The sequence below is a fragment of the Enoplosus armatus genome, chromosome 1 (genome assembly GCF_043641665.1).
Source record: "Enoplosus armatus isolate fEnoArm2 chromosome 1, fEnoArm2.hap1, whole genome shotgun sequence".
In the NCBI taxonomy this organism is placed as follows: Eukaryota; Metazoa; Chordata; class Actinopteri; order Centrarchiformes; family Enoplosidae; genus Enoplosus; species Enoplosus armatus.
Window position 1 is genome coordinate 15,393,788 of NC_092180.1, and position 26,990 is coordinate 15,420,777.

Consider the following 26,990-nt stretch of genomic DNA (forward strand, 5'->3'; position numbering starts at 1 on the left):
TTCGATTTACAGACTGTCGACAGATTTTAGCTAAATTGCAGCAGCAGCTTCGGTCCCAAAGACGCCATGACAACTCTGCGAGTGACGTCATCAGAGTGAATTGCTTTCAGGCAGAGCAAGGGGGCGGTAGAAAACCAACGGTGATGCGTTTGGGTAGACTCGTATTCTTTGGGTTATAAAATCTATCACCCAGATTAAAAATGTGTGACCCATCCGAGATATTAATATATATTAAACTAACTACATTTCTTCAATTGTTATTTAGTGACTGGGAGGACTAGGTTACATGTCAACTGCTACATTTCCGCTGGTATTAATTGATGATTCGTTAAAAAAGCCAAATTTGTAATATTTTCCACCTCATCAGACGGTGGTCATTTTATTTATTAATGGGCAGAAGTACAGTTCAGACTTTGTTTTTTTGGTCGAACATTGCCTATGTCCTCGGCGAGGTGGCGGAATATAAAGCTCAGGGCAGTGACTGTTGTAGCATGTGGTATATTGTGAGTTATGATACCATTTAATAAACTATTAGTCGAGATTAGAGTGAGTGTATACACGTTTTTAACAAACGTTTAAACATTGGCTAAAACTTTGTAGGGTGTATAGCTGGCTGCATCTTCAAATCGTTGATAAATTGAAGTGCTTCCTTTTACGAGGACTCTGAATGTAACGTGAACAGAACCTGCCGTGGCAGTGGCCGTCTTGCGTACGAGTGAGTGCTCGCGCATTTGTGAGCCCATACAAATCTCGCGTTGCCAGATCTCCATACTACTGTCCAGATGAACGAGATTTTGGAGATTACGAGGCATTCCTTGGCTGTGAGTTTGAACAGTCTAGTTTATGTCTCTTGTTGTGTGCAAAACCCCAATCATCCCTAATTAATTGATTCTACGTAATGACTACTGTGTCTCCTCCCTTTTCTAACCATTCTTTATCTTCTCCAGACTTCTTTGGGCCTGTTGAGATGCAGCTCTGACTATGCAAGAAAAGATATACATAGGCTACTGTACCCAGGGTAAATTAATATTTTGACAGGTCACGTCAATCCACGTGCAGTAACTGTTTACGGTCGCTGGGTGGCAGCAATTACTCGACCTAGCATAAGAGGCGCATCATCGCTCTTTGAAAGAGCTTTACAGGCAGACGTTTTTCTGTCAGACTGCATAAAAACACTTTCTCCATCATCATTTGGGTACATAAACATACCCCTCACCCTAACAGCTTATACCTACTTACCTAAAGCATTTGATCAGAAGAGGTGTTGTTTGGGACAGGACCACAGTGACAGTACAGAGGAAGTGCTGCCAGGGAGAAATGTGAAACTTTCTTGTTTTTAACTTGTTTCATTTTATTTTATTTTTAGACTAGGGTTAGGTATGACTCCTGACTCTCAATCCTACAAGATTTAAGATCTTGACAAAGATTGATCTGATTTTTGTTGAACAGTGCAGTGTTATATATGAAGCCTCTGCATGCCTCAATGAAAAAATGCCTTTTTCACTGTTGTTATTATTAATTTGAGCTCTCAATGAATGCAATGATTTAATACAAAATAGTTTAAATATATTATTTTAAAACTATTTCAGTACTTTTAAATCTATTTAAATTTTGAAATAATGCTTCCAAGTAGGCCACTACTTGTATGCAGGTCGTCAGCACACCAGTCACAGTCACATATATAATATATATAATTATATATATACTGTAAATATAAAACTTGACCTGCTGGGGGTGCAGAAAGACAGATGCAACACTACCACTTTAACCATGTTATCCCTTAAGTTTTACCATTGTCAAACCACATACCTAAACATAGCCATTGTCAACTACATGCCAGTCAGTACTGTTAATTTGAAGTGCTTTACTGAGTCTATTGACATCTAAAATTGTTCTTTTATATTCTGGTGTCACAGGTTAGCACACAGAGACAAAAGAAACATCCTTAACATAGTTGTTTTTGTTCAGAGGTCATTTTGGGTGAAGGGGAGATACTTGACAAAACTTCACAAACACAGGAAATCAAGCCAGGAAAGGGTTAGGGTTAGGTGTGTGTGTGATTTCTGTCATTAGCTTTTAAAAACACCACCTTTGTGTGGCTGAGATTTGTTCGTGTTCTCCTTATAACCTCACCACTATAAAAAAAAACAGTTGGTAAACCCGGAAGTCATGACTTGCGGAAGTAAACAACTTGCTAACTGATCAATGAAAACAGTTCCTAAACAGTTTGGTGTATGTTGTCAGGCTGATAGCCGAGACATTCACACAACAATGTGTTGTTGTCCTTGTGTTAAACTCAATGGTGGTTTAGAGGTGATTTGCTGCTGGCTTTTACAGTCCCTCGACCTATGACCGGGACCGTAGACGGATGGGTGTGTCCAGGCTCTTTTAGCGAAACACACCGGAAGGGAGGAGGGCCTGTCTGTCGGTCTATCTGTCGGTCCATCTGTCTGTCTGACGTCGGGTTGCTGGGGACAGGCAGAGTCGGTGTTTGTGATGGGAGCTAGCTAACTAGGAAGGGCGACTATACCTTTAAGTGAAAGAAAACGAAAAAAGAAACAATCAGCGGTGTCGCTGGCTGGCTTAGCTGGTTTACTGGGTTTACAGGGACTTTCGATATGATATTTGTCAAACTACTTCTCATGGTTTGCTGCCTACAAGATATTACAGGTAAGTTTGCCATTGATTCACAGGGAAAGGAAAGTGTTCAGTGATCGTCAGTGGAGCTAGCGTTAATCGGATCATTCAGTTGTACTCTGCCTGTCTAACTTGCTAGCTAGCTGGCTAATGTTAATGGTAACTGTAGTGTTTGTGACTGCTAACCTGTCTTTACTCGTCAGAGTGCGTACCCAGGCCAGGTTAGCCAGCCCGTATTGGCAGGGGAGCCGGATAATTACGTTTGGGCGATACAGGTTTAGTAGTCAAATAGAAAAACATCCAGTTTCTTACAAGTGGTAAACTAACGTTGACACTGCAGCGCTAACGTCTACAAACAGATTATTCGAATTGCGAGGATGTTAAACACTCGGAAGTAACAGAAATGTTCACGTTAGAGTAAGTTAATTTCAAAACAACTAGCTTAACGTTAAGTTTAGCTGCGCTGGTAAATATATATATATATATTTATTATAAACGAATTTACTTGTACTCTAAGCTGGCAGGGTACTCCTGTAGAAATATGATATGCTGCGCTGCTGCAACGTTTGACAGCTATTACATCTGCCAGAAGCAAATCTGTAACTTTAAGATAAATATATATGTAATTCTTCCACCATTGACCTGCAATGACCCTACGTTCATTTGGTAATCGGGTGTTGTTGACAGCATAAAAAGTCCACAATGTCAAGTAGCTGAAATCCTTTTCCTGTTCTTGCCAGGGATGGGTGAGACGTTTCGTTTATTGCGTTAGTTTCAATAGAAGTTGTAGGGGGAGTATCATAATGTCTAGGTACAGTTTTAATCATAGTTTCCAAGTATTTAATTTAACCTGAGGATTATTGTCTCTCCACCCTGATGATGGAAATAAAATTCTTATAGCTGAGGGAGTTTTACACTATTTTCAGATTTTATGCAGTTATGCAGTGCTTCATAAACATTATGATAAAACATCAAAACAGATACATTAAAATAGCTGAAAGTGCTAGTTTAAACTGTGCATGGATATTGGCACAAGAATATAATATAAATGCAGCAATTTATAACTCTTGACAACACTGATGTTACTGAGATTGCTGTTTGGATTCAGAACCCAAGACCACAAGTCACTTAAAAGTGCAGGGAAGCAGACACTTTTCATGTCATGAGATGTCAGAGTGAAGTGTTGCATGTTGACTTTGCCTTCCAGGAAAATGCTGTCGAAAAGAATGTTAATTTTTTGACTTGCATATACAAAAGCCTAAATTTATGGCTTGTTTCAGCCGTGATTGAGGCAGAGTGAAGCAACACTGTCTGTGCATTCTTCCTGACACATCAGCAACCATAAGCGAGTTCTTCTGCAGTAGTGCTAGTTGAAGTGTGAAAGCCCCCTCTCATTTTCTCAACTTTTTCGTTCCATCTTTACATTCATTGACCAGACAGAAACACATAGATGCTTCAGCTGCACAAAGGGGCCATGTGCACAGTTCTCAAGGGATAGGAAAGGTGGGACAGAAGATGTTCTGATCTGAACCTAAATTGCCACAAACACCTGGCAGTTTGCTTCTTTCCACTAAACCACACACTGCCCTAAAATGTATGATCAATGTGATCATACATTTTTTTTGACAGCTGGCCTGCTATCACCGATGGTATGTTCCAGAGAATTTAAAGCAATTTTGTTGTAGACAGTCTTGGTCTGACTTAATGCTTGCAGGTTACAACCAACCCTCTTACTGTTGTTTTCCCCAGAACTGTATGATACATAGTGCTGAGCAGAGACATTTGATTTACCCTAAGCTGTGGGGTGTTTGATGTGTCGTGTTAGCCGGCCTGCCATCACCCAGCATGCATGGTAATGTGAGGCTCAGATCAGTTTTGATCCATGCTGTTACCACCTCCTCAGTTCCTGTCAGCAGTTTCCACTCTGTCAAGAATTGCACTTCACTGGGGCATTTGAGGCTGAAACAGATTGCACTGAAATCATGATGACGTAGCCTTTACAGTGAAATTGACTGCCAGTCTTTTCTCAGCTTTTGTTGCTGTCTGTTCAGAAATTTCAGCTGCTACCTCTTAGTGAGGTAATTTAGGCCCAAATAAAGTAGATGGCCTTTTTTAGAATAAACTGCACCATATATAAAGTTATCTTTTTTTAAACAATTGGCAAAATTAAATGCATTTAAATTTCAAATTAAGTTTTATTTTCCAATACTCTAAGTTTTGAGTTGATATGGTCCAATTGCAATTAATGTAATATGTATTAATTACTTAATTATTAAATCCTTATAGAAGAACCCTAATGGATTCTATGTGGAGTGACTTTATATATGGTGTGTGGTATTTTATTCAGTTGTGATAATTTGTTTGTGTGAATTGTAACTGATTTTTATATTTTGAACAGGTATTAATAACCCTGACAATGGTAGATGAGTTGAAATTATGAATTTAAGGTGGCTTATGGCCATTTTAAGTTTAAGGGCTGCAGATGAAGTTAATGCTGTGTTTCAGTTTCAGTTGAGCCCCACGTTTTTTTCTGAGTTTTGACTTAACAGACCTGGTTAACTTGCTAATAATCCTCTTTAATAACTTCCAGTTTGTTGTTGTCCAGCACAAACGTTATGACATCCCAGAAATGTCAGACTTGATGCTAAGTTACTATGCAAGCGACCGTCTGTTGATAAATCAGTCTTGTGCTGTCACATTATTACATATTAATGGAGTTGTCACGTCCTACTGAGAAGGCTGATCTGGGCAATCTGAACTGGCAGTGTTTGTTTTTGTACAGCATCAGCATATTCCCTGATTAATTACAACCTCGCTCTCTCATTCCAAAGCCCTTCTTGTTGATTTTCAGGCTGGTTGTGGGTTAATTTAGTAGTTTGTTGTCATTATTGTCATTGTTGAGGAAGGACTTGTTGGGATATTTTCTCGCTGCATTCATGGACAAGTTGCTACTAGCCTGGTACAGCCTCTCCCTGTTTGGGGAGTTGTGACTCCCACCACATGGAAACCCTACAGTAATGAACAAAACGGTGCAATGTGAAAAATACAGGCAAGGTGGAGCATATCCCTTTTGGCCTGTGGGTTTCTCTCAGTAATGTGTATTTTTCTACGGTTTTTCACTATAAAAGTTTAGAGCTCAGGCCCTCGCTAATGAACTTATTTCCAAAGGCTGCTTTTGTTGCTCACAGCAGAGCTTTTCCTATTATGACCCAACACTTCATACAGATATCTGGTTAGTAGCATTCTGTGTTGCCTTAGGAATGTAGATTAGCATTGCAGCCAATTCAGTCTCTGTTCTCGCACAATGACATACAGTAGTACTGAAACAGAACCTCAGTCACCTGATGTGCATCATGTGCTCCTCACTTGTGCTTTAAACTGACTTTCTTTGTCTTCGTGAAAACAACAAAGAAATGGTCAGTATGAAAGCTGGCAGGATTACCTCTGGGGTCACATCAATAAGCTGAATAAGCCTGTTAAGCACGTCTAGTGAGTGACAGCTTGTACTATAGCTGGCCACTATTACAGACACTCAGCCCTGTTTTCCCCCAATCTGGCTCCAAAGGCCTTTTTCATGAAAGACACTTTGACATGCCACAGTAGGAACATCACAGGTAAATAATAAACTTCATGATTGCATTCAGCTACTTCAGTGTTAGGGTCCTGTCATGGTTTACAGGGACACTTGTGTAGATCAGAGCCATAGTTAATATTATAAGAAAACCCTAAGCTTATCCTGCTATGTCACGTCAAATGTGAAAAGGGCCAATGAGTCATGGAGATGTGCAGTGTCTTGTGGATGAAGTGATTATTTCCATTTTTTTCTCAATGGAGTGCTGACTTTTTTTTTAATTTGCTTAGTGAAACAAACACGTTACAAACTGTAATTTCTGTCCGTTGTGTCAGTCAAATTCTTCGTAAGATGGATAAATACTCTTTTTTTTGAGTTAGAGTAATAACTGAACCAGGAGTTATAGTAAAATATGAAAACAAAATGTTTGTACAAATATTGATGAGCCACTGACCTCTCTTTCAGGTCAGTTTGGGAACCCCTTGAACAAATATATTCGCCATTATGAAGGTTTATCATATGACACAGAAGCCCTGCACAACAGCCACCAGAGAGCCAAGAGGGCCCTCTCTCCTCAAGACAGGACCGTGCACCTGGACCTCCATGCACATGGAAGGTCAGTTTCAGTACAAACACACACACTGTCCTCCTCACTTATTCACTCTCTCTTTCTGTCTTATGACATAATTTCATACTGTGATGCTTGATGTGCACTAATAGTAATAATTCTATTGAATAAACCTACAAATAAGTAAAATACTTATTCATTGTTACTTCATTTTTACCTTGACCAGTGTTATGCTGGGTGTATTGTGTTTACTTACCATATCATCACCACAAGATTATATATCTTCATTTGCAATAATGATTAACAGGCAATGCAGTTGAATGTGAAATGGAAATGTTCGTTCAGTTCCCCCAGTGCCACTAGATGCGGCATATCATATCATTTATGACTTATTTATACCATTTTCTTATTGAACCGCTTGGTCATACAAAGAACTGTAGCCAAAAACAAAATACTTGTTGTTATAATACTGGGCAATTGCATTAGAACTGAAAACCAGAGCTTAAAAGTCGCCGTATGGAGAAAGTACCTGCTGTTTTTTTCTTCTCGCATTAGACAAGAAATGTGTGAAAGTTTAGTTAACCCCAGAAATTTTAGTTAACATCATTGATCTTGTGTTGAGTTGGTTTTATACCTGGTATAAAAGATACCTGCCACTATGGTGCTGGGTTCTCTGGGAACACCAGGGGCAACATTGTGGTTGTTGAAAAGACAAGTCTAACCACACTATTGCAAGCTGTAATCAGATCCATCCCTTTTCCTTATTTCTTTTTTACCTCTCACAGTGGAGTCCCCTCGTATTCTTTCCACCTCTTTCAGATTCTGTTTTAATTGACATGTAATTCGAGATAAGCCCCCGTCAAGGCCAAGTTGTCTGAATACAGTGGTGCCACCCCTGTTTTGGAAACAGATTATTTCAGGCAGTAACACTGTTTAGATGTTCTCAGATTTGTATCAGCTGACTTCTTGTCACTTTGTATAAAGTGACAGAAGGCTGCAGCAGAATATGTGTGTGTAAAACATTTCCAATGAAATGGCTTGCATTAGTGAAACAAGAAAATAAATACCAAGAATTCCATTTGCATTAAAATGCTGTTAGTTTGTAAACACTGCTTTATCCGTTTCAATATGTCTTCCACAACTGGCCATTTTGTAAGGACATTGCCAGCCATTGTATAATTTTGTTAATGAATATATTAACATTTACATTTTTTTCTAAATGATCTGAACAAAATTGTATTCAGTGCAAATTCGTGAGTCATGTCTTTGTGAGACGGGTGGTTTCATTTCTACCAAATAAAGGAAAAAAAGAAACATTTTCAACTCACATTTTGGAGTCAAAAACCATAGATGCTGAAAGGACCCAATGACATGGGCTCAACATTGTCTTATGGTCTTTCTGAGTGCAATGATATGCTACAACTCCACGGAAACATGGAGTCATGCCTTCCTTTCCCTTACTAGACCCCAGTTTAGGACTGCAGAGTGCGTCAACTCATGACAGAAAATGTGGACTAGCTGGCTTGCCTTGACTCACCAACAATAGAACAACATCATCTCTTCAGTATCCACACACACACACACACACACACACACACACACACACACACACACACACATAGTAAAGTATATTTTAATATACTGTAATGTTATCACAGTGTGTCCCTTTTCTGGGTCACTCTCATTTCTATCTACTTTTACTCTTTTTCATTTTTTGCCACATTGAAGAGCGCAACAATAAGTTACTCCAACAGCACAGGTTTTTCCTGCAAGCTCCCCCTGCTTTCCTCTTCACAGAGCCTGTCTGTTGTGTGTTATCAAGGCCCTGTCAAACAGATCCTTTTCCTGTGCTTTTGTGCTCTTTCCTGTCATTGCTAGCCTTGGAGGCACTGCCTGTTTTGGTGAGGTAATCGCAGCGTCACCCAGCATGATCATTTTCAATGTCTGAGAGGACATCAACAATATTTTGTAGAGGAAATTGAATTGGAAATGGTTTGCAGTTTGATGTAGAATCTTGGCCAAATTGACCTGCAGTATGTCTACTGTAAACAGACTCTCATAGATGCTAGGAGCAGAGGAAAAAGACGCAGCACTGCGCAAACCATGACATTTAGTGGAGCAGGCCAGACATGTTTGATATAGAGTACTCAAGTCCAGTTCACTGAATAGGAAAAGAGTACACAAAGACAGATTTGTGAACAGAAGATAATCTGTATGAGGAAAGAATAATGATGAAGTGTCAAACTATTTCTAGTTACATAGGCACATCACAATAGTTGTGGTCTGTAATGTTACATTTGTGTTCTGAGGACCAATTATTTTGAATTTTCATTTATGTATGTTGACGTTGTGGTAGAGGAAGTAAGATGTTTAGCTTCACATTATTGCCTCCAGTTATAAATGGAGCCAATTCTCTTCAGCATCACAGGGGTGAACATCATATACCCTTGTAGATGCCAATATCATAGTCTTGAAACAAATGTCACCTGTGTCATGCTTACAATATTGATATTTTTATTGTTTTGTAATGTGCCAGAAAGATTTTGATTTAACTGTGGTGTAAAGGCTGTCGTGTGTTGTTTTGTTATTGACATCATATTGGACATCAGCATTTGTGTTTTAGCTTTAAGATAGGCCAAACCAAGCCAGTGGTCATAAAGCTAGTACCTTTATATCCTCACTGAATTCATTAGATTTACTCTCCCTTCGGTAAAAAGCCCAAGGCAGGGCTGTGTGGCACTGTAGAGGTTTGTTGTAACAAGAGAAAAGCTTTCTTGTGTATGCCCACTCACATGAGTGTTTGTGGCTGGATCATGTGACGGAACAAGGCAGGGCAGACAGTTGTCTCTGTGGAGGGCTTCTTTACAAAGAGATGTGCCAAAAAGTAGTCAAGCGTTGGCTATAATACAAAGCTCGAGGATGTGACACCATTCACAGTTCAGTATAGTGTCCAGCTTTCCAAGAATAAGACTCATTTGTGAGATGTATTTTTCCCCTTTGCAACACATGAAGATATTAACAGATTTGCAACCATAAGATCTCAGGTATGTTCAGAGGCCCAGGCTCACATAACAGGCTTTGTAATGTCCTTACTGATTTTGAAATTTAATCAATCACACGCATAGGAAGAAAATTCACATATTATCTGTTCTCTAACTATGATCATACTTATATTACAAGATTAGAAAATAATGTATCATGCACACACACAGTCTCTTACCTGGTCTGTCCATTCAAAAAACTGTGACATTGTCCAAAGTCTTCCAAATATCTAACTGGTTTGAAATGAGGGATGAATTAGGCAGTTATGTTGTATTAAAATGCAGCTAATTCAAATCAGGGTTAGCCAATGAATACACAAAGGCAAGAGAGATGATGCTCCTCCAGAGAATGTAATCATGTAACCATACCAAAATACTTTTCCTATAAAAGATGTTTCCCTTTGTAGAAATACCATTTCTGCAGACATGGCTTGAGGACACTCATTTTCTTTGAGCTGGCCTGCTTACTGAGCAAAGTGTATGACTGTCAGATGCTTGAGTCAGTATGTTCAGCATTTGGGATATGTCTGAATAATTTATTAGTCAGCTGCTTCTGTGAGATGAGTAGCACTGACTTGATCCACAGCCTCTCCTCTTCCTGTCTGTTGCAAGCCATGTTTATTTGTCTAGAGCATAATGCAGTGATTTTCTTTCTATTTTTCTTTTTCAGTTAGGAAAACCATTGACCATTTGGGATGAATTTTAGATGTTCAATGATTTCTTGATGTATATTTGTCAATGTCAGTTCCTTCCCTTTTTAATATTCTCCTAGTTTGAATCCACTCTCACAATTATTCTTAACTTGCTTGGTTAGTTTGTACGCTGCCTTGCAATACGCTACAACCATAGCTTCAACCACCACAGCCAGGCAGAGCAGCTGTGGCTGTGCCCCTGAAAATCTTTATAATGAGATTGTACAATTATTCATTTGTAATTATAAAGACTTAAACACAAAATAAATAATCTAGTCTTTGTGCCCTTTCTCATATTTATGTATATGTTATTCAGTTCTGCACCTATAATCTGGATAGTGAAAAATATAATTTTCAGTTTTGCATTTAGCAGGTAAGGACTTTCATTGAGTGCAGAAGTAAAGTGTAATAGCATTACTGAAGTAAGCAAAATCATTCTGTTAAATCAAGTGTAAAAACAGGATTTGGGAATATTGAGTAAAACAGAAACAAGTGACCCCCAAATTTTGTTTGTCAGGGTATATGCAGGGTACTTATTGTGGTTTGGTTCAAAATGTTGGACGTAGACTGGAGCAATTTGAAACAGAGTTGGAAGAGATGGATTTCAGCCTCCATTTTCAGTATTCACATTGTAGGTGTACATTCGTAATGGGCTCTTGGCGAGGACTTGTGACTTTAGCGTAAGACAGGCTTGGCATTAAGGTTTGACTCATGGTCTAGAGATACGGGGGTGCTGTGCCTTTAGTTGGGTGTTGCTTGGGCACAAGCTTTATAAACAAGAGCAACCACATCTCAAGTTTCTATTTGTAATCCGCAGAGTAACCATCATCATCATGGTCCTCAGTTATTTGTTAGCTGTCATGGAGGAGGAGGCGATTGATTGCACAGTTGCATAGTTCAGTTTTAAATCAGCTTAGTGATGCTTTTTTGTCAAAAATATTTTGTAAAAAAATGCATATGTGGACAGCCTAACAGTCGCTGACGATGAACATTCAGAATGCCTTTAAAATTTCTAACTGAATTATCTGCTTATGGATTAATCTGCTTCGGTGTCCAGTGTGCCAGTGTGGCATCATGGGTCGACTGAGCTTTTGATGGGGCATAGATGAAGTAATGAGGTCGTATTGATTGTTGTAAAAGCCATTAATAAGGTGGAGAGAGGCCAAGAACTGTAATGGGTGTGCCAGAATGAATAACAAGCAGAGGAATTTGTACTGAATCTATTGCCAGATGATCTGTGTGTCACAATGCTGACTTCAAAGAGTAGGTCATATTGCAGTCTTTGTTCCACGTGTTTAGCAGTTCCGTCTCTCTTTTTTGTTCAAATTACTTTCTTTCTCTGTTATCCCTTCTCTTGGCTTCATTTGAAATCTTCTGACGACGACTTGTACCGGTCTTGCGGGGGGACACACACGCTTCCATTCATAGTACAATTGAGGGTCTGCATTGGTCTGGCGTTCCACACACTCACATTTCCCGATCCACACTCCTTTCCAGTGTGTGGCAGTAATGCAGCATAACATTGTTTGCTAACCACCATAAAAATTAAACCAAACCAACCACTTCGATGAGAAGCACCTTGATTTTCCATTCTGTGCAGGGAAACAAATAGATTCCAGAGACTTCCTACAACTTATTTAAATGGTTCCATTGTTTCATTCAACATTAAATTAAGTTTATATTTATTTATTTCCATATATATATTTTTATATTTATTGTTACAAATTGTATTTTGATCAAACTTGTAATGTGAGTAAGTGGGTACAGTGAGTAATGTGGGTGGGCCAGTGCCGCCCAGGCCCATTACTGGCTATGCGCCTGGTTTAGGGTGCGTACCTAGACTCACCCAGAGGTGGTGGTATGCAATAAGAAGTGCCAGTACTCCGTAGCCAGTGAGTATCGGCCCATTTCAGTCACTGGACCGCTTGAAATGAGAAATCCACTTGATCCTTTTAACTTTATGTTTATATAAACACAGACTCAGGCCTAGTCCTTCCAGTAAAACAATCTTGAGGCAAAATGAATAATCACCCACGTCTTTGTGTAAGTAGGTGAAGGGAACCACTGAATGGAAGATATTGTAAATGTAAGAAAAAGGGGTGAAATGAAAACAGGAGTGACAAGGGGAGAAGGGAATGCTGGGGCAGGTCAAGGAGTCATCCTGTTCAGGGATATCCTGGACTCTGTCTGACCTTTTTCAACATCATCTGCTATCTCACGCTCCCAAACATTTTCTGTTTCACTTGTGCTCAGTTTCTCTTGGTTTTACCCCATTCATATTTTCATGTACCCATTCCTGCAGTGTAGTTAAATCTGCCTTTATGTCCTCAGGCCTTTTTCTCCTCCTAAACACACCTGCCTCTGCAAAACATGGTTGGAACTTGACTCATACTATGAACTAAAAACGATACATAAATTATTAAAACGCTTGTGTGCTTCTTAAAATATGTATTCCTGCTTGACATGCCTAATCTCGGGTTATATGAGGCTACTAACCTACTTACAAAAGGACGTGATTTAAAAAAACAAAGGAGCAAGTTTTAGACTACATTAGAAAATCTTTTAGACAGTTGACAGTTAATCTGAATTTTCCCTAAAGTGCTTTTGCCTTGTTGCAGATTGTGACAATATAAGAAAACTAAAATGGTATAATCCATAAAGGGCTCAGTATGAGGTAGCAATGTGATCATCATTTGAGTCGTCACCCCCGGAGACCAAGCCATGTGATTATTAAAGAGACTCCTGCTGAGAAGTATTCCTCTCAACTACTCACTACATTGCCTCAGGTTTCTGGGAAGCTACTGGCTCATGTGCACCTCATGTGATGCTTGCCTTTTGTCTTTGACATCATGGTGATGTTAACGAAAGGACTACAAAGGAAAAAAACCCACTGAGGCTGTGCACAAATGTTCATGTGCTTTTCCTCATGACACAATTCTTCTTGTAACTCACTGAGCACAGCAGTACTGAGCAACAACCAGCACAGCAGCATTGTGAAGCTCAGTGAAAATGTGTAAATGATGCAGCTTTTTCTGCTAAATTCTCTGTGTGCTGTTTCAGCTCTCCAGTGCTTGTGTGTGGTCTTTTTATACGAAAACTCTCTGGTGAGAGCATGACATTAACAGTTTGAGGGATGGGGGTTTGAGTGTGAAATTGTCAGCAGGACTGCATATCGTCGTGTTGCTCACATGTCAGTGTGTCAAAGTACGACTTTGCATTTTGTGTTTAATCCTTATGCTAATTACACATGTTCTCTTGTTCTTCTCTTCAGACATTTTAACTTGCGGATGAAGAGAGATACAACTCTGTTTCCTCCAGATCTCATCATTGAGGTATCGGGAGAGGTGGCACCCATTGACACATCACATATTTACAGTGGGGAAGTCTTTGGTAAGTCTGGCTGTTTCCACACACCACATGTTGGCACGGATTCAACTAAGTGACAGTGTTTTCATCTACCGCCTTTTCTATGTTTGTATGGTCAAACTTTGGGTGCATTATGGAATATTGAATGTGTGTGTTTGTTTTTGTCAAGAATTTATCATATCATAAACCAACACACATGGGAATTATTTTTACCTTTCATCCAGTTCTTCCTGTCCTTGGCGTTTTCCTGTTGCCGTCTCCAGCAGCGTTCAAAAGAACAAGAGAAAAAAAAAACAGGCTGTTTGTCCTGTTGTGATCAGTGTGTGTGAACAACTTTTTGTTTGTTAGAGGGGACAGAGAAACAGAGATATTTATATTTTTCTTATTGAGATGGTGCCCTCACAATAAGTATTCTTAAACCGAGCTCAGAAATGATCTTGAGTTGGAAAATACAGCTGTGGAAATCCACATAAGTGTTTTGACCCTTAAACAAATTAAATATGATTCAAGCTCCAGTACACAGCATTTAGTTTTGGATCACACATTGTGATTTCGTAGGAGGCATTTCAGGAGTGCTTGAGCGGTATCGTCCTATTTTTTATACATTTAATTGACCTAAAATGAATATTGATACAGTATATAAAATTGTAATTTACACCTTAAGATGGGGGTCAGATTCAGCACAAAGCTAATTTTCACCTTGCTTTATTCATGAAACTTTGACCACTGTACAACACCTTGGATTCCACCGCGCGTGGTTGTAAATCCTTCATGTGCCTTAAGAAGTCATGCCTTTGTACATCATTCCCTTTATTTTATCACAGAATTTGTGTAAATGAAATGATTAAGTATTGCTGTAACCATATCCATTCTTTAAAATACAAGCAGAGTTGTTCATACTAATACCAACATCTATTTGGTCAGAATGTATGCTTAACGAACAGATCATTTCTGCCTTTAAACTGCTTGAACGTTTAGACCAGAGGTGTTTCGCTGTATATTCAGTATAGAAGAATATCACTTTGATCTTCAGTTGAAATCTTTTGTCTACCTGTGCTCATCTTCATCCTCTTTTGTGTTCCAGGTGAAAAGGGCACACTGACCCACGGCTCTGTGGTTGATGGGCGCTTTGAGGGCTTCATTAAAACCCACCAAGGAACATACTATGTTGAACCCTCGGAGAGGTACCTTAAGGAAAAGAATGTGCCCTTCCACTCTGTCATCTATCATGAGGACGACATCAGTAAGTCTCTGCCATTGCACTTACTTTACTGAAAGGCACTGTGTGGTCTAGAGGTTGTTCAAGTCCACATCATTTGCATACTTGTAGGGAGAGGTCGTGACTTCCTTGCCTTTAGATATGCCACAGACATGTGTGACATTGTTGTAGTACAAGTATGTTTAACAGGAGCCTTTTGAAATTCATCTATGTTGTTCAAAAACATTGAGATAGTATATTCAAAGCTACAAAGGAAGAAAGAAAATGAATACTCCCGAAGGATAATATTGAGCAAAACATTGCTTTTACATGAGGAGGTTGTGATGTGTTGGCGTGGGAAGTGTTGTGAAGTAAGGGGCTGATGGTTAAGCAATTGATAGACTAGCCTGACAAGCTTGGAGAGAAGGTTATGTTTGACAGACTGGTAGCAGCAGGATTTGGCTCTGGGTCCTGGTCCAAAGACAAGGTGGTCAGTATTTATACTAGCATAGGCATGACTCATAGCCATGACTAAGGTCAGACTACAACCAACTGATTTTCAGTTAGGAAACTGCAAACTTCCCAGTCTTTGCCTCAAGGACAGATAACTCTGAAAATGGGTTACTGGAAGTAATGATTAGATTTCAGACAGGCAAGGTGTGGTTGTGGGCGAAAACACAATGAAGCAAACACTGCGTGAGTAGAAACACAATCCAGTGACTTGAGACTCGTGATTCCAGCCCAAAGACACTGCATTTAGCAGGCAGTGAGTCTGATATGAACCCCGCCGTGGCTTCAGGCTAGCTGATATTCACTGCACACACATGCACATACACAATGTGAATGGAAAACAGTAACTGAAAAATGATCCATTAACATAAAGACCTATTCTCTAAGCCTCTGCTTTGAAGAATACTCAGGTCTTTAAGATGGTTGAAATGCACCTTAACTTTAGAGTATTTTAAGATATTTAGTTGACTTTTCAGATGACATATACTTGTTAAACGTTATCACTGTATGGGCAGTGTGAGCTCTACTCACATAGTCCTCTCTCAGAATAAAACATTTTAATATTCAACTCATGTCTGTCTGCCATTAGTAATATCTCGGGCCAACTGTGAAGTCTTGTCTTTTAGAAGTCTCCCTAAGGTTTTTGATGCTTGTGTCAGTGAAAACAGGGGGAGGAATGATGGTTATAAAAACACAAAGCCCTCACTTCTGACTCTTGGCTTTTCTTGCAACTTTTTTTTTTACTTGTGTCCAAATTGCAAGGGCCTTTTGATTAGCAGTTGAATGAGACGGCATTCACTGTTGGGACAAAGAGGGCTTTCTCTGCAAAATTTGAAAACACATTGTCAGAGGTTGAATGCGTCGTTTCAGTGTGTGTCCAGTCAGTTTAGTAACCAGCACGGGACTGTTAATGGCCAGCACCACTGTGAATGGCCATAATGGGATCTAAGTTTTGCCAATAAAGTCTGCTCAGAGGCAAGTGACCCATTAGTTTACAACGGTTTGATTGAAACCAACATCATCAGAAATATTAAAAATATTTCATCCTAATATCAGATTTGTTTTTTTTCAAAACCCATTTTGTAAATCAGTACCTTAAAAATTGTATAACACCTGCACACTGTCTGCATTGTTCATTATTGTTCAAGTAAGTTTGGCCACTGACCTTCATTAGGCTCATAAATACATAATACTGCATGACTGTTGGCAGTTTGCTATTTACTTTCACTGTGAGCTGTTAACTTTATAGTTTTATATCAGCGGGTTGCAACAGTTGCTTGGATGAAACAACTAGTGGTGTAAAGCTCTTTTTACTTTCACTATGCAATATTTTCACATTAAATGAGCGCAAAATAAACAAGATATGTTCCTCGTCATTAGTCTGTTTGTTCATACCTCCTTTATTTGAATAGCTGTTTCAGGGAAGCTTTGAATCATACATTATTTGATGTGGGATTGCGGTATGGGTGTGGCCAGTGGTCAACCACTGTGTTGTGACTATCAGCAGAGGTGGTGGTTTTTTATCGTAAGACTAATCCCATCTTGTTTTTGTGATCCAGTAAAGACAGCTGCTGAAGCCAGATGGCCAGGGTTATGGTTAGGTAACACCTTTTCCTGCTCAGCTTGAAAATGGAAAGAAAGATAAAGAAGAGAGGAAGATAATGCTGATGCTGCTGTTAGTTAGAATTTGTATAGAGAAAAGACACGTCGCTCAAGCATTTTATTTAATGCAGCTACTCTTGCACCCCGACTCATCCCTGATTCACCTTCTCCGGCCCACCACACATGACTCTGAGGAGATCCATGATGCAGTGTAAGCTCCTCACAACCATTCCCTCATCTCCTCCCTATCTGCCAGATTATCCTCATAAGTATGGCTCAGAGGGCGGCTGTGCTGACCACTCTGTGTTTGAGAGGATGAGGAAGTACCAGGCATCTGCAGCAGAGGAGCCAGTCAAAGTAAGTGCCAGTGTCACAACAAAACCCCTCCCCCTTCTTCCAGCTCATAATTAAACACACAGATGACCGAGGCTCATGAGATTAAAAAGATCTTCTCTCCTATCCATCCTACCTTGCACTAACAGTAAGAGCATGTGTATACTTTTAGCACAGGTGTAAATGCTTTCAGCTTAGCACCTGATTATAACAATGTTGAAGCAGTGCTCAACCTTCTTAAATAAGGCAATGGAAACTTTCTCCAGGAGTTTTTTGGGGGGAAAATGATAACATGAACATCTGTTATTGTGTAATGCAATACAAAACCACACTTTAATAGCTTGCAAAATATGAGGGAGCTATCATAACAGAAAAGGACTTACTGTAGTCAGAACGGATGAGTATTTGGTAGGTGATAGGGTTAACCATCTACTACTTTGCCTCCATCTTCTTTCTGTTTGATCCTGACGGTTGTTTTTGTTTCTTTTGTGGTTCAGGGGGTGAACAGTGTGTTGGAGGAGGAGAGCTCCCAAGGTCCTGTTATTCTAAGGAGAAAGAGGGCAGCGGCGAAAGAGAAAAACACTTGCCAGCTCTTCATCCAGACTGACCACCTCTTCTTCAAATACTACGGCACAAGAGAGGCTGTCATCGCCCAGGTATGCACCCAAGTACACAGTATGTAAACAAGATTTAAGCCTGCAGGCTATTTTGCTGGCACCTATAAACACAATCGCATATCGGTCAAATCTTCATCAAAGAATTACTTAAAGGCCTAATTAGCAGATGTGTCACAATGTAACTGAATCATCTTTTTCAGAAATGTCATCCTCTGGGAACGTGACAAAGCTTAGCAATGCAGTGGTCTTTCCACTGCTGTATTTTCCTTAAACGATCACTTTCTCTGCAGATCTCCAGCCATGTGAAGGCCATTGACTCCATCTACCAGGCCACAGACTTCATGGGCATCCGAAACATCAGCTTCATGGTTAAAAGGATCAGGGTGAGTTGAATCTCAACAAACAGTTGCTTGAACCTCAGGTGAATGCAAGCTGCCATTTTGAGTCTGGACATGTGGGCAGTGCTGCAGAATCAGTTCATATAACTGCTGACCTGAAAGGGATGAAGCTGCTAGTATTTTGAGTGGAGAAATCTGTTGACGTGTCTTCTTAGCTGTGAACATTATGTTGTAGACGGAGTTCTCAGAGTTCCTCAGTGTGAATATTTGTTATTTTATATCAAAGGCTTTTTAGTTTCTACAAGCTCTATCTTCTACTCTCTCAGTGTAGGGGCCTTTCTCCTTTTTCGCTTCTCTTCTGTAATTGTTCAACTCTCCTTTTATTCAGATAAATACCACCAACGATGAAAGGGACAAAACCAATCCTTTTCGCTTTGCCAACATCGGAGTGGAGAAGTTTTTGGAGCTTAACTCTGAACAGAACCATGATGACTACTGCCTGGCCTATGTCTTCACCGACAGGGACTTCGATGATGGGGTTCTTGGCTTGGCTTGGGTCGGGGCTCCTTCAGGTTGGAACACAGCACACACACAAAATCCTGGTAGTAAGAGCCTGTATTGCTGAGACATTTAAGCTGGGTGTGAGCAGCGACTTTTAAGACGATATTCTTCCTATTTGCTACACTGACCTTCTGCCAATGCAGGATAATGCACATCTTTGATTAGTCTTTTCATTTAATTTATTATTTTGTGGAGTTGAGACAAGTTTGGTTTGAGATCCCTGATCTCAGCATCAGTAGCAGAATGCTGTGGTGAGCAGAATAACTCGGCCCTTGTTATCATAGCACTTCGTTGAAATAATGAACACATCTCAGATAGGACTGTGTTTCTATTAACCCCAGCAGACCCTGATGGGCCTTACCATCTCAGTCATTCCATTACCAACCCAATGCCCCCCCCCCCCCCCCCCCACACACACACACAGTTGCAGTTGTTAGGTTATTTCCTGTCAGCATTTTGTGTCTTGATTTCCTCTTTGACTGTGTGTTCATCAGGATTGCAACAGCGAAGTAGGGCCTTTCTTACAAAACGGTTAAACTTAGAATCAAGTTCGAATGAATGTTGAGATTTATAAAGAATTTATCTCAAAATGAAGAAGTTGTATTGGTTTCTTTTTTGTATGTACTAAACTAACAAACTAATCTTCATACAAGGTATGAACCTAAATATAACATTTGCCTTACACAAAGAGGCTTCCAGAGCGATTTGTATAGCGACACAAACATTATGGTCAGAAGAAGAAATGACAAAATGTTTACACTGATTGGAGCTAATTTGTGTTTTGGGGGGGCGGGGGGGTACAGGGGTAGAAAGGGAGCTTAAATTGCCTCTGAACAAAGTGCAGTGCTTGACTGGCCATGTGCTGCTGCAGCTATTGGCTAAAGTGCATGAAAGTGGCCAAAATCTGAACATACATATCTCATGTTGACAGTCACTCAGTCAGTTATTAAAACTGTTTATCTCCAAATGGGACACAAGGTGGAAATGGGGCATGGAGGAAATATAAATATATAAATTATAGGTGTTATGTGCTCTATCCTGAAGTTTACAATGTGTAAACGGTTTAGTGTGCAAGTTTAAATGACTGATTTCTGGGATTCATAATGTGTTCTTCCCTCAGAAATCCTACATAAACTGGTTCTTCCCTCATAGTCACAACGCGTATGAATGCTAGTTATGTTGGCTTCTCCTTCTTATTCCTTCCTTCCCAAGTTCAGACACTGCCATCTCAACATGAAGAATACTGCAACAAACACAGACAATCAATACAGGGGAATTAGCAATGCTGTAAGCTGAAAGAATCGATTGAGGATAAGAGGTGGAGAGGAGATGGGCTGCAGTCACCCCTGAGATGTGGGGTGATTGTTTGAACAAAGGGAGTCCAGAACAAACGGCCGTCAGGGATACTGGTCAAGCACAACTAATACGCATCTTATCTGACGTGACCAGTTATTGTTGAGATATACGTGGCTTCAGTGGAGGAGCTACACAAGCACACAGACTCACACACACACACATATAGTAAATAAACATATAATGTGCAGTCATACTCGTGTACACATAATGGACACATTACAGCTTTAAGTGCTTTGGTCTCATGGTTTCTGTGCGGGTAGAAGCTGCCCCTTATGACTGGGTTTATGGATTATGGAAAAAGCAGCAGCAGCACTGCAGGCAAGCTTATAGTTGACTGTGATTGTTGCTTGTGAAGTGGTTTCCAGTGTTTTGCTGTGCTTTTTCAAGTCGGTCTTCTTTTTGGCATTTTCATTTTCGATAATTCAAAGTACAGAAAAAGCAGCAAAGGCCAGGGGTGAGATTTAGTTTACATGGTGCATGATGCACAGACACTTTGGGTTACGTTTCACTTCTTTTGTTTACTTTTTGGTTGTGTATTTATGTGTTTATACACACAAAGTACAGTAGGTGTAGATCCTGTACATCAATGGATATGTTTCACCTGTTAAAATCTAAGTGGGGCTCATGATCTTCAGTGAAAAAGTTGTCTAGTTGTTTCAGAATCTCTTCTTGGAATATGTTGATGTAAGTAATAAAAATGATGTTCCCATTTAGAATCTATTGTCTGTTGCATGTTGGCACCTGTTCTCCTGCTGATGCAGTTGGTCTGTGTTTGACATATGCTATGACCTTTAATGGTTCCTGTTCCTCATTAATGAAGATTTTGTGCCCAGTTTATCTTCAGTTCAGGCACCAAGTTTTAGGCTGTTTTATAACTCTGGAAAGTGGCTCACGTTTTCTAAAGGAGAAAGTTGATTTTAGTAAGATCATTTTGCTTCTTCCTTTTTGCTCGATGTGGAACAGTGATGATGGTGATAATTATAAACAAAATGTTTTACAGCATCAGAGACACCTGGGACATTGTATCTGACACCACATGTTGTAAAACTGATTTTAGACTGTTCTCATGTATGTAGACCAATATGCTTTTAGTTTTATGATAAAACTGACACTGCAGAGACTGCATATATTGGCCAATTTGGTATGAAAGAATAACTTCACCTAACTCTTAACACCTTTACCCACAGGAACAAACATGCCTTTGATTGAAGCTGATGATAACTTGCGACAGTGAATTCACCCGATTATTAAGATACAAATAACAATCCCTCTGAAATCTTCTATTCTAGTAATCATCTAGTATATAAATAGTATGATTATCCATTCTACTGTTACATTTTTTATTCTCCTCTCACAGGAAGCTCTGGGGGCATCTGTGAGAAGAGCAAACTGTACTCTGACGGTAAGAGGAAGTCTCTGAACACTGGTATCATCACTGTGCAGAACTACGCCTCCCATGTTCCTCCCAAGGTGTCACACATCACCTTTGCTCATGAGGTTGGGCACAACTTTGGCTCTCCTGTAAGTACTCTGATTTAAAACTCTGGCCTTTGCCAGTACAGTTGTTTATTTGTTTATTATACTTGATTATATGCAGCTCTCTCTCAAGTCTCTCTGCCCTCTGTCCTTTACCTGCCTGCTGTTTTACAGCATGACTCTGGGATCGAATGCACCCCTGGAGAGTCTAAGTTGCAGGACAAAAAAGAGCAGGGCAACTACATCATGTACGCCAGAGCCACATCAGGGGACAAGCTCAACAATAACAAGTTCTCTATCTGCAGCATTCGCAATATAAGTTCTGTTCTGACGAAAAAGAGAGACGACTGTTTTGTTGGTAAGTTCCCTCTTATGAACATATCTGATCCTGTCTGTGTATGTGTGTGAGAGAGAGAGATTCTGTCTTCACACTGTTGTGTCTGTGTACAGAGTCTGGCCAGCCTATCTGTGGTAATGGACTAGTGGAAGCTGGAGAAGAGTGTGACTGCGGCTACAGTGATCAGTGTAAAGACTCCTGCTGCTATAACGCCAATGAAGTGGAGGGTAAAAAGTGCAAACTCCAACCTGGAAAAATTTGCAGGTCAGATGTGATTAGCATGCCTTTGTACAGTCCTGTAATTTGTGAAAGAATTATTCAGCACAAAACATTTCTGTTAATTGCATTTGACGTTTGATTTCATATTTGTAATTATTATTCCACAGTCCCAGCCAAGGCCCATGTTGCACACCAGAGTGTGCTTTCAAGGGCTCAAATGACAAGTGCAGACTGGAGTCCGAGTGTGCCCAAGAGGGCAAATGCAATGGAGCCACTGCTCTGTGTCCTTCCTCCGAACCAAAGGCAAACTTCACCTCTTGCCATTCAGAAACGCAAGTCTGCCTCAATGGGGTATGTTAGTATAAGTTTCCCTCTTGCTGTTTTCGTGTCTAGTGCGTGCAGTTTGTGAGTTTGTGTTTGTATGTAAAGTAAAAGGTTTTGAAAAGGCTTTTGTTTTTCTGCTTGTTTGGACCAGGTATGCTCTGGATCCATTTGTGAGAAGTATAATCTGGAGGTATGTACCTGTGCCAGCCAAGACGAGAAGGATGAAGCCAATGAGCTGTGCCACGTGTGCTGCATGGAGAAAAGTGAGTCACAGGCTGTCAAACTCTTCATCAAAATACACATATCACAGTAGCAATATTAAGCTGGAATCATGTGATATTTATCATCAGTGACTGAGTTATTGTCAGTATCTCAACGGGCACGCCTTCCACTGCCCACAGTGAACCCCAGCACCTGTAGCAGCTCAGGCTCAGAGAAATGGGCCAAATTCTTCAACATGAAGGTCACGACGCTGCAGCCTGGCTCACCCTGCAATGACTTTAAGGGCTACTGTGACGTGTTCATGAGGTGTCGTCTGGTGGACGCCGACGGGCCTCTGGCAAGGCTTAAGAAAGCCATCTTCAATGCAGAACTCTATGAGAATATTGCAGAGTGGATAGTGGTGAGTGTCCTCCAGTGGAGCCGACGCTGAAGCTCTCTCAAAACAATGAAACAAATACATATAGAAACTGTTTCTGCACTGTTTCTTGTTTGTACTCGGATATCCTTTTAATATTCTTTGTTATGCAGGCTCACTGGTGGGCAGTGCTGTTGATGGGCATCGCTCTTATTATGCTAATGGCTGGCTTCATCAAGATCTGCAGCGTCCACACCCCCAGCAGCAACCCCAAACTGCCCCCACCAAAGCCGCTGCCAGGTACAGTACACCATATTTGTTTATACTTAGGATATAGATGGGTGAGTGTAGCTTAAGGAGAGAGATTTTACATACTGCTAGACTTTGTTGTAAGATACTACAACCAAGATGAATTCTGTTAATAATGTTTTTTGAGACATAATTTGCAACATAATCTGTTGGCAAAGATAAGCCTAACATTTGTATACTACACTGGAGAATAATGAGGCACGTTCTGCTGACATACTTTGTGCTAGGGGTCTTGAAATGTGACTATTATTTCTTGTTATTGCTTTGTTTGCCTCCTCTTCCGTGCTGTGGGCACCTTTCTGATGGTGTAGAAAAGGAATAGCATTAGTTTCTAGCTTCCATTGTCCTTTTTTGTTTTTTTTGACCCTCACTGGGATGTCGATGTTCTGTAGGTACACTGAAAAGGAGAAGACAGCAGCACGCAAACTCGCAGCCACAGGGCCAGCGCCACCCCCGTCAGCACAGAGAAAACTATCAAATGGGACAGATGAGACGCTGAGACACTGGATTGCTCTTTGCCTTGGTTCCTCCTAGTGCCTACAATGGGAGCACTTCACTCCAAAGAGTTACCTTTACCACATATTGCAAAATTCAAAGAACTTGCAACTGGATTGATTTTCACTGGACAAAGCCTGAAGTGTTTTTTTGGGGGGGCCTAACAAACTCACTCAGCACCTCTGCTCTGAGAGCCAGATTAGCAGTGGTTCACACAGCTTTTATAGGAAATAAATAACTTTTCCAAGGGACAGGAGGAGAAATTCACTGATTTCTGTTATGTGGTCTTAATCTATTTTTTTTCTATGAATGCTTGAATGGAGAATGGAGGAGAGAGAAGCAGCTTTGTGTTAGAGTCGCCTTCCTCTGTCCTCCGTCTGTGCTACCTTTTTTCTTTCCTGTTCTTCCTCTCTGAACTGCTGCCATCATCAGCACGATAGCAGTACTGCAAGTCACTTGTTTTGTTTTGTTTTTGCTGCCAATCAAAAACAGCAATGAGACATTGAGGTCGAGGGAAACTCTTTTTTTTTGACAATGTAATTAAATTGTTTTAAATCAAAGCACCATCAAAAATTTAAGTTTTTTATTTCTAAAGAGTACTCGTTTTTTCAGTGTGCAATTGTACAGATGTCGCTGTAGGTTTTTTTCCCTTTGTTTCAATTGAAATTGATTCTCTGTATGATTTAAGATAATTTACTGTTTTAATTCACTTTCTCAGGATTAATAAAACAACAGCAAACAGGAAAATATGGCTGCATGCGTATTTCAGGGTAAAGTCCCTCCTGGCTGAAACCTGAACAGAAGGGTTGGCGTTCGTGGCAGTCGGATTTAGAGGATCTGTTGTATGAAAAGAATGTAGATAAATGAGCTTAATAAGATTTTAGTGTCATCTATTATCAGACGGATGGCTGTGGAGGGAGCTTGATTATCTGGATATGTATATTTTCTGTTATGATATGGTTTTGCAGCTGCGTTTACATAAAGGTATAGTCTGGGACTGAAATAAATGGTGAGAGAATAGCTTTTTATCAACCTGATTGTATCACACTTTAATTCTGTCATAGCTGTTTTTTTCTCTGACTCATTGCTTTGGCACTGATTTGTGACACATTTGTAAAACAACCACTTTGTGTTACAGATGTGTCTTTACATTCAGGATGAAAATAGTGAGAGCAAATAGGAGAATGTGTCCAAATAAAGCCTGATTATATAAGAAGCTATTACAGGAAAGAAGTATTCCGGCGTTTTCACTTGTTGTGTTCTGACCACCTTTTGAATTTCACACACTGGCAGTTTTTTAAGAAATGACAAAATCTGTTAAAACCACTCAAAAGCAGTTCGATCCTCTGGGCCTCTGTAGCCAGATGAACCTTTCTGGTTTAAATGTGATTGTGGATTTAGCTTTTATTGATTTTACTTGCAGTTCAGATTATCTGTATATGCGGAGGAATTGAATCAATTGAGGAAAACTAGAGCTTGTAATTTTATTGTTGCTTTGTTGCTGCTGTTAACAGCCATTTACCAGAGCGAACAATGTGTCAGCTACGAACCGCTGGTCTGTCCTTTCTTTTCCTACTGATCGGGATTTTCTCAAGGAACCTTGTTACCCTTGTTACACTCTCTTGGTTTGTGTAATTGCATTAAAAATGTGCCTACTCAGAGCAGCATGACTGAAGTTGGTGTCAGTGATCTTCATAATGGCTGAAACCATGCATGAGGTGGCAGTTTATACAAGCGCTGTTATCAGACTGGACTGCTGACGTCGAGAGAAGAAATGTGTTGGGAATGATGTGGTTTAGTGTTTGGCATTGTTTGGTAATCATAGGAGATGTGTGAATGAAGTGATGATTGATATACAACTATATCAGCCAACACGTGAAAGTCTTCATATTATAATCCACAATTAATTTCAGAATTTTTGAGATATTTGTAATTAGTATTTACTTTGTATATTATTGTCCAGCTCTCATTTGGCTCAACTTGAGTTTTCAGCCAGATTAAATTTAGGTCAACTTCACTTCACAGAAGGACTGAGAGTCTGATTTGAGTTACTGGCAGAATATAATAAAAAAAAAAATATATATAGTTTCTTAAAATTATTTTAGGAGGGAACAACTTTGTGGAGAAAAGACAGACTAATTATTTTTTTCTTACTCTTGTGAAGGAGACGCAGCTCAGCATTGTTTCCTGCGCAAGGCTTAAGGATGTTGTGTTATCGATCAGATAGATTCTATGCAGAGTATCACAGAGCTCAACAGCGAACAAGTTAGCCTCTTCACAGAGAAATGCCTTCAATGTTTTCTCCTAAATGCGTACATGGAAAATTCAGTTGTGTTCTCATAACAAAATGGTTGCTCATGTCGATGTGCTACAGCAAAGTTTCTGAACAGACAAAAAATGCAATCCTCTGAGGCTTCTTCTTTTGTTAGTCTTTTTGGTGCTACTGGTAGTGCTTTTTCTTGGGTCGGAGCTTAAAGTATATTTTTCATTATCTTTGGCAAATTTTAAAGCTTTTGTGTGTGAGTGTGTTTGCGTGTACTGAATCATCCTTAACTTTTTTTTGTTGATATGGTAAGATGTGGTCAATACTGGGTGTTGGGGGATAATAATACTCTCTGGGATTTTCTTCTTTCTTTCACATGTGATGCTATGATGTTGAGAAAATATGCACTGAAGTGTAAGTGATGTAAACAGAGAATCCAAAATGGTATAGATTCAGTACTACTGTCTGATTTTAATGTGTCCTGTGTTTTATACAGTGTCTTCAATGGTCTTTTTGTTTTTGTTTACTTTTTTTTTGTCCTGTTTCCCATTCTGCTTACTTTGAAATTTTTACTAAATTTGCGAAGGTATTGTGCAAAAA

At 39.9% G+C, this 26,990-nt stretch overlaps 1 protein-coding gene across 2 annotated transcripts; it reads left to right on the plus strand.

Annotated features, from left to right (window-relative positions):
* Positions 1–2,590: 2,590 nt before the first annotated feature.
* Positions 2,591–25,788, plus strand: adam10a (ADAM metallopeptidase domain 10a). Of its 2 annotated transcripts, none has more exons than XM_070910941.1 (16): positions 2,591–2,670; positions 6,674–6,824; positions 13,781–13,899; positions 14,960–15,118; positions 17,442–17,542; positions 18,016–18,174; positions 18,426–18,518; positions 18,862–19,045; positions 21,748–21,911; positions 22,041–22,224; positions 22,317–22,483; positions 22,588–22,773; positions 22,898–23,009; positions 23,148–23,368; positions 23,497–23,623; positions 24,025–25,788. In XM_070910941.1, exons 1-16 carry the CDS (start codon positions 2,619–2,621, stop codon positions 24,129–24,131), a joined length of 2,286 nt encoding a protein of 761 aa, XP_070767042.1. In that variant the 5' UTR covers positions 2,591–2,618; the 3' UTR covers positions 24,132–25,788. The 2 variants fall into 2 exon arrangements, with proteins under 2 accessions (XP_070767042.1, XP_070767035.1); XM_070910934.1 differs by having other exon boundaries at positions 22,317–22,467; positions 22,590–22,773.
* Positions 25,789–26,990: the final 1,202 nt, after the last annotated feature.